Source organism: Tachysurus fulvidraco, chromosome 24 (genome assembly GCF_022655615.1).
Source record: "Tachysurus fulvidraco isolate hzauxx_2018 chromosome 24, HZAU_PFXX_2.0, whole genome shotgun sequence".
Lineage (NCBI taxonomy): Eukaryota > Metazoa > Chordata > Actinopteri > Siluriformes > Bagridae > Tachysurus > Tachysurus fulvidraco.
In genome coordinates, this window is record NC_062541.1 from 13,381,353 (window position 1) to 13,395,268 (window position 13,916).

The window sequence follows — 13,916 nt, forward strand, 5'->3', positions numbered from 1 at the left end:
CGCCGAGCGCCGGCGCGAGCCGAGAGAGGATCAAAGGCAATTAGAAGTCCTTTGGTGTTACTTAGGTCAACAGGGACAGATTATTTTAATTTGTGTAATAACATTATGCACTGTGTTCCTGGCCCTAGGTTAACTTTGGCATTGACTATGATAAAGCATTTACTGAAGATGAATGAATGTATGAAGAGATTAACCAATGAACAAGCAAATAAATTGTTTGATTGACTGGTTGGTTGGTTGGTTGGTTGATTGATTGATTGATTGATTGATTGATTGATTGATTACAATCAATCAATTTACACTAGAGAAATGTTTTACACTAGAGAAGTGTTTTAGTGGCTCAAGTGGTTAAGGCTCTAGGATATTGATTGGAGGACCAGGGTTTAAGCCCCAGCACTGACAAGCTGTCTCTGTTGGGCCCTTGAGCAAGGCCCTTAACCCTCTTTGCTCCAGGAGCACTGTATCATGACCGACCTTGTGCTCTAACCCCAACTTCCAAAGTTGGGTTATGTGAAGAAAGATTTTCACAGTGCTGTAATGTATACGTTACAAAAATAAAAGCTTAAAAAAATGGGCATCATTAAAATCATGTCAGTTTGAAGGCTGGTGTCCCATCCAGGCTGTATGTATGTATGTATGTATGTATGTATGTATGTATGTATGTATGTATGTATGTATGTATGTATGTATGTATGTATGTATGTATGTATGTATGTATGTATGTATGTATGTATGTGTGTGTGTATGTATGTATGTATGTGCTTCAGAAACCTACTGTACAGTGACCCCTTACCAAAATAAAGTAGTTAGTATAAATAGTTAATGAATCAGCTGCAAAGGATTTTGAACAAGGTCAAGTATATTTTTGAACATATATTAATTTAAAGTCCCTTAAAGATATGCACTGTATACAAGCTTTAGTTCTCAAGTGAATAAAGAAAACTCTTACAGTCCTGTGTGAAAAATGTTGCTTTTCTGATCCAGAGGTGAAACAATCTCGTAGTTTGTTGTGCTTGATTTTGAAACCAGATACAAGTGTTTTCTGATACAGTCCTGCAAGACCTGTCAGGTAAGCATTTGCTTTCACTGGTTACATAACAATCACATGTAGGCTGCTATCACAGGAAGAAGACACACCTGAGTTGTGATGCAATGTTTTTTCAGTCTTAATCAAAGACCATCTGTATTCAAATCACATTTGTATTTTTTAAGGAACATTATTATGGCTTTAACTACCACAAGTCGTTGTATTCACTATAGCTATTTTTTCTTGGCAAGATCATACTGGCCTTTGCTCTTTGCAGCTTAAATAAATTGGAGATATGCCATTTTGCCGGTAGAGGGCAGTCAAAAGTCATTCAAAATACTTGCATGTGTATTGTCAAGCACAGTCTGAAAACAGTTCATTGCATGATATGTAGATGTGTAGATATGTAGATATCAGATGACTGATACTTTGCAGGAATGTATTATGACCTGATGTGTTTGCATTGGCATTTAATCCATTTACAATGGTTTAGACCACCTATATTTTCTTAGAATTTAAGCATTTTAATATAAAAATGTGTATCTAATGACTATATAATACTATGATTGACTATATAAATGAGTATAAAATACTTCACGCTGACTTTTTCTTCACTAATGAGTTCCCTTTTGAGATAAACTGAAGAAGCAAGGACTAAGCACTGGGTTAACAACCTCACTTTAGATCTGATAAGGATAAAGGAACATCATTATACTTATGTCAAATTAAATGGGTGACAAATAAAAAAACCAACATGTGTGTTGAGCCACTATAATCCACCAGAACAGCTTAAAAGTGCCTCTGTATTTTTAGTTGATGGTGGAGGATACTGTGCATCTAAACCTAAAAGTTTATAGTTTAAGTGTGATGTGTGATTATGTTCCAATAATGCAACTTTGTAGGACATGGAGACTTTTTTGTGTTGATTCAATAATTCTATTTATTTTAATTAACGATTTTCTTCATCTGTGAACACGAAATGGCCGACAAAGCAATCCGATTAATTACAATGATTAACTCATCACACGTTACATGAATTGCCTCCATAAAATCCAGGATCATGTTAGTGAGCTTCCTTATATGTCAATTTGCCCATCCTCTCTTGGGATGCATTTTCTTTCCAAATTAAATTCTCCCATGAAGGATTTACAAATAAACGTGCTTGTATCCAGCTTGATAAATGAGGCCCTAGGTCCATATGCATTCACTGTAGCATTCTGTTGGCTTGTTGTCACATTCACTTGTTTTCTTCATGTACTGTATAAGTAAAATGTAGCCTATGAGCAAACCTTCTACTAAATTTCACAGCTTTTCACAGTTCATCAGATCTCATGAATAGTTCAGAAAGCAAAGGGAAGTTAATGGATATTCTGTATTCCAGTGCTCGGGCTGGTGGATGTAAATGCTCATTACAAACTCTTCAACGATGCACATGTATTTCAAATGAAACCTGTTCATTAGCTCACTGACCCATTTCTGAACTAAGATGAAAGTGTAGAGGCATAATGTGTTTTCATAAAACACCTCGTTTAATTTTAATAGTCCGTATAATGTAAATCGTGATGTACTGTATGTGGCTTAATGCAGGCCTTTGACTTTGTCTCTGTATTCACTTGGAGGAATCTTAAGCAGACCTCCAATTAAATGACACCCTGCCTGCTCGAGGGATGGCGTCATCATGACTATAGACTATAGGAGCCAAATATGGACAGGAGGCATTTCATAATAATGCAATTTCCATTTCAGAATAGCAAAACATTTTACAAGTGTAAAAAAGGGTTAATACTGGGGAATAAAGTGGAGAAAAAAACACTTATAAATATGTTTTCCTTATGTGATGCCGATGATTCCTTACACCTGTAATATATGATCATGTTACTAGGATTATATGACTTTTCACTTTCAGGACTGAAAATTCTTCACCTCCTGCAGCCGTGAGTGTAAAACGTAGCACGTTTGATTTATGTGTGGAAATCAGCCAGGGCATGCTGAATACAGAATTGGAGTCTATTGTCTGGCAAATACAAACATGTACACGTCATAGATAAATACATAAAAAAGAATGTGTTTAAAAGACATCAGTTCATATAAAATCATGAGAAACCTACATAATAATCTACTACTACTAATAATAATCCATCAATAAAATAAAAATGATTTATCAGTAACATCAGTGCCACCCTCATACCATTACTATATATTAATACTTATTTCCTTTTACAGCAGCAAAATCAAAGCTCCTTTTTTTGTCAGAGTGCATTATGTTATAAAATGGTGTCATGTTTGTGTCACACAAGCAGCATAATGATAACTCCATCATCCCACTGTTTGTGTCACACAAGCAGCGTGATGATAACTCCATCATCCCGACCCTGCCACAGCATCTCTCCTTCAAAGTGCACCTTGCCGTGCTTCCGGGCTCTCATGAGAATGCCCACTACCTTGTCTGAAATCCTCACATATCTGTCAAACAGCTCACCAAAGGTTATCTGGACGTAACCATCCGGGTCAGGGTCAGCCATAGTCCTGATGATGAAGCACATGTGTTCAATCTCTCGATGGATGTGCGCTTCAGCCCGTTTGGCTCTCTCTGCCGTCTTGCTGCCCTCCTTGGGCCTGCCATAGCCTTCCTCTCCCTTCCGCAAACGCAAGGACATGGAGAACTCGTAATCGAAATCTTCGCTAAAGGGGTTGAGTTTTTGGCTCTCGTTGTGTTCTGACGCCCAGTTTTGCCAGCGGCTCTTGAGGCTCCCCACGGCGCTGTACTTGCCTGAGCGAGCATTAGTTTTATTGGCATCCTCTACTCCGGTCTTGGACCTGTGATAATACAAATACAACAAAATTTGTGAAATCAACAGTTTTGGACAATTGTAATAAATCTAGTATTTCAAACATATGACCGCACACACATAAATAAACCACACTTGACTATAAAAATGTTATGAGGTCAGAAACCGAATACCCAAATACTTGTTAATTGAATATCCAATGGAACTTGGTTCTTTCTTCACACAAAAACAATGATGAATTATTTGCCTTGGTTCTTGGATACTGGACATTTGATATATCATTATGGGTGATGTATCAGAATGTCCCTTTATTAATTTTCCTAAAAGCTGTCAGCGATTTATGTGAAGAAAAAAAAAGAAAAGACTTTGGCAAAACATATACTTTCTGGGAAAAATACATTTCTGATTTGTAATGTGTAGGAACTGGTTTGCTTGAATCTGATAATAGCTGATTTTCTGACAGGATTTGGAAAAGTGGCCTAGAGGAGTCTCATGGTTTCAGATACTGGGCTTGCGGTGATAAGATGTTTGAAGGGCGATTTAATTACGATGGACCTAATTGACTACAGTGATATTACATCTGTAGACTTAATTACACTGCATGTCAGGGCGCCTGCAATTAAAGAAGAAATCATGGTTATCTATAATAAGCTGTGGAATACTGAACATTACAGGAAATGTACATCTTGATAAAAAAAACAAAACAAAAAAAAACAAAAAACAAATGTATAAAAATTAAATGTTTGATAGAAATCGTTAGGCCAAAAATGTCATTTCCTGTGTAACGTCAAACGATATACAAGTCAGAGTAAATAAAACCGCATGTACTAATTAAGCTCATATTATTAATAGCAATAGTAATTAAAAAGAAAATAAAACTTTCCAAATATAACTGCTGAATGATTTAACCCGGTTTCAGCTCTCAATACACATTTTTCCTACACACGAAGCAAGCTGAATGAATAACTCATTATCAGAATGTAGCTGTGGAAAGCCTTAGAAAAACCACACTCACCCAAGTGATGATGGTCTCTTGATCCTGTTAGATGATAAGTCTGTATCTCTCTCTTCCGCATTTTCCTGGTTCTCAGAATTCCGTTCATTTCCTGCAACCTTCCAGCCCTGCTTCAGCTCTGACACCATGTTGGAGCAGTTTCTGCGCAGGGTGGGTGAAGTCTTCTTCAGCATCCTGTCCAGCTCTTCTTCCGCTGGGTCTTTACAAATGCGGTTGGTCAGGAACTCAATGCCTGCACCTTTCTCTTGAACATCTCGTGTCACTGTTTTCACTACCTGTTTGGTCTTAATGCGGGAATCCTCTGTTCCACTCTCGTTGTCTTGAGACGTTTTTGTCTTCTTCTCAATAGATGCAGGTTTCTTTGGCTCTTGCTTTTCAGCTTTGTCCTTGTCAATACTGTCTGGGGCCCAGCCTGTGGGTTCACTAGCCTGCTTTTCTTCATTCTCACATATCCACTGTTGCCAACTCCGTGCCAGGTTGCACACCACTGTCAATGTACGCAGCTTCTTTATATTCTTGTTAGCCGAGGGCTTCCTTTGAGACGACATGGTCTCAGACATTGTTGAACAACTGTATGTTCATCCACGCATTCAGCTCTTCTTTTAATTGTTGTTGTTGTTGAACCACCTACTCTTATTATTCTCTGGTCATTTCTAGAAGCAGCGCCCTGTTAGTCAGTAGTGCCTTTGAAATAGGGAGCAAAAAAAACCTCAAAATGACGGTGGAAAGTATGCCAGGCATTCCCACCTCCCTTATCATCTTTCCCTGACACTTGCCCCCGAACTCAGGAGACTGCTCTGGAATCACATTACATCAGGGATTGTTGCCATTACTGAGTTTAAACAGGATATAGCATGAAGAGAGCTCTAAAGCTTATTCGAGTTACTGTACATGCACACATTATGTTTACCCCTACTGTAAAACACAATACAGTGCAAATTTTCTGATCTGAAATTATCTAAGTTTATCTGCTTGGTTAATCCCAACAATCTGTAGATCTCTCTCATGTTGAATATCCCTACCCAAAACCATTGAGTGGGTTGTGAGGATTCAACGTCAGGAGCATTATTGACTATGAGATTAGTCAATGGTGTTCAGTGAGGTGGAGGTCAGGGCTTCCACACCAACCTTAGCAAACTTTTATGGTTGTAACAGTCAGGTGGCCATTTACAGTTATACTTATACATCCAGTTTCTACAGTGCTTATCCTACACAGGGTCACAGGGAGATTGAATCCTATGTTAGGGGGCTAGGGGCACAAGGTTGGGGACACCCTGTATGGGGAGCTAAACCATTTCTGGACAGGATCACGCTCACATGCATTCACTAACTGTGGACATTTTAGAGATGACTATCAGCCTACGTCAGATGACTTTGGACTAGGAGGAAACCAGAGTACTCAGAGAAAACCCCTGAAGAACAAGGAGAAAATTCAAACTCTGCACACACAAGGTGGAGTCAGGTGTTGATCCTCCAACCCCAAAGGTGCAAGGCAAACACGCTACCCACTGAGACACCAAGTACTGTACACTGATAGATATTGTTAGGGCAATAACACATAAGTCTTCACTGACCACTTGTGAACCATGTCCATTTATATCCAAGCCAGATTTTAGTTTAAGAATTCAGTTCTTGGATGTTGTGAAGGCTTTATTGGCTTTAATCTCTCTCACCTTTCCCACTTGGTGCCCATATTAATTTTATAGATTGTAATCACATAAGCACGGGAGAATGAATTTGCTACTTTCGAGAGAACGCTCCATTTAGCTGTGGAAGCTAGTGATTATTTTCTCTGTGTCCGCTTGGCCTGCTTTCTGGTTCTCCTGTTTCCATGCCAGTAGATGGATTGGCTGTGCTAAATTGGCCTGGAGTCCCATCCAGAGTGTATTCCTTCCTCACACCCAATGTTTCCAGGGTCCCTGACCAGGATGAAGCAGTTACTGAAGATGAAGGAGCTGCTAAGTTCAATTCAATTCAATTCAATTCAAGTTTATTTGTATAGCGCTTTTTACAATAGACATTGTCTCAAAGCAGCTTTACAGAACATAAACACAGAGCAGAAGGTAAACATAATTAATGATAAAGGAATGCATGCAAGGAAAGTGGCATATCATCTCTCTCTCTCTCTCTCTCTCTCTCTCTCTCTCTCTCTCTCTCTTTCATCTCTCTAGTGAATAATAATAATAATAATAATAATAATAATAATAATAATAATACTCTCTCTCATTTTCTACCGCTTAGCCGAACTACCTCGGGTCACTGGGAGCCTGTGCCTATCTCAGGCGTCATCGGGCATCGAGGCAGGATACACCCTGGACGGAGTGCCAACCCATCGCAGGGCACACACACACACTCTCATTCACTCACAGTCACACACTACGGACAATTTTCCAGAGATGCCAATCAACCTACCATGCATGTCTTTGGACCGGGGGAGGAAACCGTAGTACCCAGAGGAAACCCCAGAGGCACGGGGAGAACATGCAAACTCCACACACACAAGGCGGAGGCGGGAATCGAACCCCGGCCTTGGAGGTGTGAGGCAGACGTGCTAACCACTAAGCCACCATAATAATAATAATAATAATAATAATAATAATAATAATAATAATAATAATGTGCAATTGGAAAAAAAAGATCTCCATAGATATTGGTCCGTAAATTAAAAACGTATTTCCCCTGCGGATGATTTTAGGGTATTAGTGAATGTGCTTTGTTTCAATGTGTGTATTATTACTCTTGGCTAAAAAAATGTTTTATGTTGCATTAGATCTCAATGCTCTAATTTATCTGAATATTCTCCAAAAATCATTATTGATTGCAAACTTTAGAACTTATACAATACACAAATACGCTGGATGAAATCTTATTTTGTATTTGGTGTACAAAGATAACACTGAAGTCATTGTAAACATGATTAAGCAATGCATAATACTCTAAATATGGCAGCATGTCTCAAAATAATGGTGCAGGTTAAACTTAGGCTCTTGGCATAAGTTGGGATGCAACGTGTCATATTACAGATATGACACTAATTCAAATGTCCTTCTGTCTAATAAAAATATTGTTGAGTGTCAAGTAAGTAAAGCTGGAAACTAACAGTAATGGCAAAGCTTTTATATACGCAAATGTACCTTAATAAAAAAAGTTAACACGATTCTTTTTTCAGTTGTGGAGGTTGTTATATAAAGGTTTCTGTGTCAGACATTTGTCTGTCTAGACGTAATGGAGAGAAGAGAAATATTAATTCATGTGAAAACCCAGGACTTGGAAATACTTTTGAACAATCAGTGCACAGATACCAGAAGATATTAAGAACTAAATCCTATCAGATGCAGAATAAAAGATTCAAAATACAGCACATGGGAAGTAGATTAAACTCTACATAACAGCCTGTAAGCTTGACCTGAGGTCTGTGAGCCATATGCAGGAGCCACTTGATCCTGATGTCCTTACACAGGAAGGAATGTGACACCTGAAGAAGTCGCGCAGTCCTGCTTGAAAATGGAGCGGGTCATCTTGCATCGCACCTGGCACCACGCGAAGACGGGTAGCAATGCGCTACCAAAACACACTGCCATTTTGTTATTGACAAATTAGTATGATAGACATGTGCAAAACTTGCATAAGTGGGTATAGTGCAGATTTATACATTAACGATCGGGAAAACATACTTTATTTAGACCTTTATATGTTTGTCTTTGCTTCTCTGGGAAAATTTAAGGGTTTTATTCTTAGTATCTGGCTGAAGCCAAAACCAGATCGGAGCAGCTGTTAGCTATCAGTCATGAAGTAGAGGAGTGGTTGTGTGTGTCATTGACTTTGTGCAGGAAACACAGGACCTGCTGGTGACCCTCCTAGGGAATCGGGCCTAGAGCGGGTCTTGGGGAAACACAGAGGTCATAGTCACTGATAGCTATGAGGAAATAAACAAAAGTAAATAAAATGACATTTGGATATGTTCCTCAAGCATGAAACATTTAGAATGCTATAACAATAATTATGATTCTAGAAAAAAAAACATTTTAATTACAATTATTAAAAAGTGGTAAAATATACTTAATATTACAGCAACCATATAGCATGCATCGCTAATGTTAATTATCTCAGTGGTTAGTGTCAAGAAGGCAGGCAATACAAATGGAAAAGTACAAAAAAGTCCAAAATAATAGGAACGCATTAAAATAAAGGAACACAGGAGAAACTAAAAGAATAATTGTGATAAGTGGTAAGAACAGGGTCAAAACACATTCGCAGGTCATACAGGGTAAGAAAAAGATCCGAATGATGAAAATTGAAGTCGTAAATATTTAAAACTGGGTAAACAAGAACAACATACGGGCTTGGTAACGTCACATGAACATGAAAGAAGTAAACGTATGTTTCTCAACTGGGAACTGCAATAAAATTTGTTTATAGAGAGTCCTGAATCAAACTTACATAATTAAACACAGGTGAAAATAATCAGAAGAAAGGGACTGGGAGCGTGAAAGTGCCGGAGGTTGCTGGGAGTGTGAGTCCATGGTGGCCATGTTTGTAGGCAGTGGTGGAAACAGTAAAATCAGTGGCACAAAGGATAAGGGTTACATCCATCCATCCATCCATCCATCCATCTATCTATTTTGAATTAAAGGGTTCTTCCCATTTAACTGGTTTTGTGCAATTTTAGCTGAAACATCCTGATGCTTTAGAAACTTTGTGCAGTCTGTTGTAATTTTACCATCTCAAAGTTTATACCTGCCTTATCATCCTGTGAAAACATGCACCTGGATGCATATAGCATTAAACCAGCCTGCCAGTTTTTGCCCCGTATCTACTGTGTGTTCGGAACAAACAGTTGTGTAAACTGAGTTGAACTGAGGACGTTACCGAATGGCATCAGGGTGTGATTACATTTAGTCCAGGAAAAGGACATCTGTTAGGGTCTGTAAACACAGTGATACACTTGTGGAACAGCAAGTGAAGCACCAAAACAGGCAGCACAAACTCAAGATTGATTGATAGATTGACAACTGGAATTTTTTTTTTTAATCTTCACTTCTAAAGCTTTATGCAAATATCTTAGGAACTGGGAGAAATGGTGAAATTTAGTCACCAACCCACTCACAGGCATGTTTTTGAGAATTCACTGGAAACCCACAAGGGCACATGGTGAATATGTGAGACTCCACACATACAGCAAGTAGAGTTCAGGAAGAAACCAGGGACACTGGAGTTGTGAGACTGCAATGAGTTCAGCTACAGCACAATATTCCCATAACTATTCCCAATTCATTTTTCCGAAATGATTTTAATTCTGTTTCGATTCTGTTTTGCGTATTATTTTCCTTTCAATGCCGGTTTCATTTCGGCTTGTTTTACACCGGAAGCTAAGAATCTGACCTGTGTGTTTGTTGGTCCACCAGTAGAGGTCCTTACAGTCCCAGGAAACCAGTCGACAGCACAGTAACGCCATGACAGACATCCCTGTAGTCGAGAAAGCACAATGTACAATATAGCTTTAATATGTTAAATCATTAGATGATTCCACCTGTAGGACCTCATGACATAAACAAGTGGAAAATGATATAGATCAATACAAGCTGCTTCATTTGAAACACAGATCTCATTTAAAACAAAGCTCAGTTGCCCATTGCGTCGCTCTCATTGCAGTTGACTACATTAAGTATATAACCGAAATGTCCTCACAGGCATGTACCTATGTATGTACCTATACCACCATGTGTGCCTATTGCAGGTGATTTCCTTTCTGATTTACACTCCAAATTGATGAATTGCCTTCATCATTGAGATGGATAGCTGTGGACGTCCAGACAGCCAGGTGTGAAGTGATTCTGCATCAGAAAATCCACCTGGACCAAGAGTGTCTCCATCTGCCCAGACAGACTGCAGGTTTAGAGAACAGAGTGAGAGCACCTGTGCTTGCTGCTGCATGTCTCACTTCCCTGCATCACCCCCTTTGTATTTGTCTTTCAATTCCTCAGAGTCCATGGCTGTTCCTGAGCTTGTTTTATTTGGCAATCATAACCAATTGGGCAGAGTCAGACCTGGTTGCGCCATCCAAACCTCTAGGGGGCTGTCGTTTGTAGAGTCAAACGCTTGGAGTATAGTTTGATTTGGGCTAATTGGATTTGTGTTGTGGTAATCTGTCATTGATTAAAGGGATCATTAAGTACTAAATGTTTGATGAAAAAAGACTTTACTGGCCTGTAATGTTCAGATACATTATGCCCCTTAGTGGAATGGCACTGCAAACAAACTAAACTAAACAAAATTATAGTCTGACAAATAACAGGGGTTCACTGTTTTTAAATTGTTGTAAACGTTATGACCTCATACGATTTTGATTAATCATTCGTTCCATCTATGAGAGCAGAAACGATGTTTCTAGCACATACTGTATTAAACCATATATTTGTTTAGACCGCGTCTAGTCACAAAGCAAATAAAAGAATAAACTGAATGGTCTGACATGTGAGAATATAATTTGACTTTGTTCACATTTCCATGAATGTTTAGACAGCATCATCTGCTATTTTGACATAGTTTAAAGCTTCCCAATTCTGTCTTGGCTTCCTAAAAGTAAACTTTGTCAGGTCATCCATTCCGTCCTTTAATCCAGTAACATTATTTTGCAACTCACATTACCGATTAACTTTGGCCGCCTCACAGAAACACATAAATAAACGAAATAAATCAGCCTGAATTGTGACCAGGGCTCAAAACACACAGTTTCCAGAAGAGAGAGGAAATCCCACCCCCTGCACAGCAACTGGCACAGACTATGAACACAATTCAAGAAAGATGAGCTCATTGCAAGGAAGAAGAGCACTGTGACCTTGAGATTTTGGAAGTCTTTGGAAGTCTCTAATATATTCATTATCTTGGAGGGAAGAAGTGAGTTAGCAAATGAAGAACAATGTGTGTGGGAGGAATGTGGAATCTTGTTTGACTCCTGAACCATTAGAGAAAGTGCATACAAAGATACAAATTTTAGGGGACCGGTGCGATAATGGATGTAGATGATATTTCTGGCCTAACTATTGCACTATTTTCCTAAGAGTAAATACTAATTTGTTGTAGCCAATTCTATTGACATACTGTACAGTACCTGATCCAGCTGAAGGATCTCTTTTCTGTAGTACTAAGTCTGTACAGTAGTATCACTACATGTGTCAGGCCATACAGTTTACTTCTCAGTAGATTTAAATGTCAAATGACATTGTAATATGAAAACACTTAAGCTCTGTTTGAGCAAAGTAGACAAATATAAAAATCTGTTACGGTTGTATCAGGAACAAGATCTTCCTTGAACCAGTTCCAACCATTTTCTACACAGATATCTTAAACAACCAAAGTAGCTATTCCAGCAAATGATTGCATGGTTAAATTGCTTCAGAAACATATGGATTTAATCAGAAAAAGACGAAAACACAGTGTTCCTGATTGGAACGTTAAAGTATCCCCAGAGATAACTTGAAAGATATTGTTTGTCCAAAAATGCTTACTTTGCTAATAATGAATCCAGTTTTTGAGTTAGCTTTTCTGATTTCATGCTAATGGCTGACTATCATCGTTATTAATCATGCTAATATTATTAAAACATTACTGTGTCACTAAAGCTAAATGTTCATGCAAAGATAAAGGCTTATGTGGCTACTAAATAGTACTCTATGGAGTGATGAAAAAGCTATTATCTGTTATGTGAAGAAACACGCTAATTCAAGTTGGTTTAGCGTTAAAGGTTATTTTGTTGTTGTTTTTTCTTTGTTACTTTGGATCAGAGAAATGCTTAACTCTCTGCTCCATTTCATAGACTATAATAAGGACTGGACAACTTAAAATATATTTCTAAGACTTCTGCAAAGAAAGAAACTATATAAAGAAATTTTGTGAAGCAATTCAACGATCTATGGGGACTTCTTATTTTTTTTATTCTTCTTTTTATTATTATTTTTTGAATCAAGTTCATCCTGGAGTCAGTAGCACTTCCAAAATGCATTCACAAAACTTGACATGGGATGCTACAGTACAATATCATTCATGTACAAGCCTGCAGTCATCCCAAAAGAGGGGGGTTGTGGGACGACTGTATAACTATCCTAAATCACTGGTTAACATTTCCTGTGAAGACCAACGTTGTAAAATCACATGGTCAAAATGAGTAAATATATGGAGTACATATAACAGAGGAGGACAAATGCCTAATTGATAAAACACACATCCTTTCCCCAGAAAGATCCCTGTGCATACTAGAGAGTGTTCACTAAATTCTTATTCCATGCTGCATGACTTACTATTTCATTCGATACCAAGCACATTTGGTAAGTTAAAAACGCAAGATATACAGTTATAAGACATTCCGTTTTATTCGTTTATTTCTGTGCTCCAGCTATGAAGCAATAAAGTGCAACGAAGCAATGAAGTGTAGACTGTCAAATTTAATTTACTCTATGTATGCTACATTATTATCAGAAAAACATTTGGGAATTTCAGCCCTTTTCATACATAGTCCTCCTATTTTATCGTAATTGAACAATTGGCTGCTCTGTGTTGTCTGCTCAGTATTTTCTTGGACTGCTGTGAGTTTGTGAACGGTAGAGCTAACAAAAGGTCTAGCTGATACTATCTGATCTTCCATCTGCATCTGGAGTGTTTTAAATAAGTATCAATGCCAGTAAATGTTGGACCATCATGAAGTTAAAAAAGCAGAGCAAATCAGTCAGAGGCTAGGCAGCAACATTAGGCATGTCAGCTGTTTGGTATATTGTTAAGAAAGCAGAAAGCACTGGTGAGTTTAGCATAGCAAAACAATCTGACAGAACACAGAAGATCGGTATTGGGTGACAGAAGAATGCTGTCAGTCACAAAGAACTTTATTAAGGGTGTAGGTACATCCTTGTTAGAGGTCACTGGCAAGATTTGAGAACACAAAGGCAGATTAAAAATTTGATATAAACAGTCCATGGACAAATGGAATGGAGTAACCTATTCTAGGGTGATATGAAGTGGAATTTATGGACAAAACAATGGAACTGCTCCTGATCCAAGGCATCACACTTCTCTAAAACATGATATGACCATG

The 13,916-nt window shown here is 38.3% G+C and overlaps 1 protein-coding gene across 1 annotated transcript; it reads right to left on the reverse strand.

Moving 5' to 3' along the window:
- Window positions 1-892: 892 nt before the first annotated feature.
- On the reverse strand, window positions 893-5,532 carry abrab (actin binding Rho activating protein b). Its single transcript, XM_027148491.2, has 2 exons — window positions 4,832-5,532; window positions 893-3,844 (listed from the first exon to the last, which is right to left on the reverse strand). Exons 1-2 carry the CDS (start codon window positions 5,389-5,391, stop codon window positions 3,361-3,363), a joined length of 1,044 nt encoding a protein of 347 aa, XP_027004292.1. The 5' UTR covers window positions 5,392-5,532; the 3' UTR covers window positions 893-3,360.
- Between the last annotated feature and the right edge of the window lie 8,384 nt (window positions 5,533-13,916).

Coding starts and splice junctions, on each gene's coding strand:
- abrab (XM_027148491.2), bottom strand. CDS start 5,391: ATGTCTGAGACCATGTCGTCTCAAAGGAAGCCCTCGGCTAACAAGAAT. Junction 3,845..4,831: donor AAGAGACCATCATCACTTGG/GTGAGTGTGGTT, acceptor GTATTATCACAG/GTCCAAGACCGGAGTAGAGG.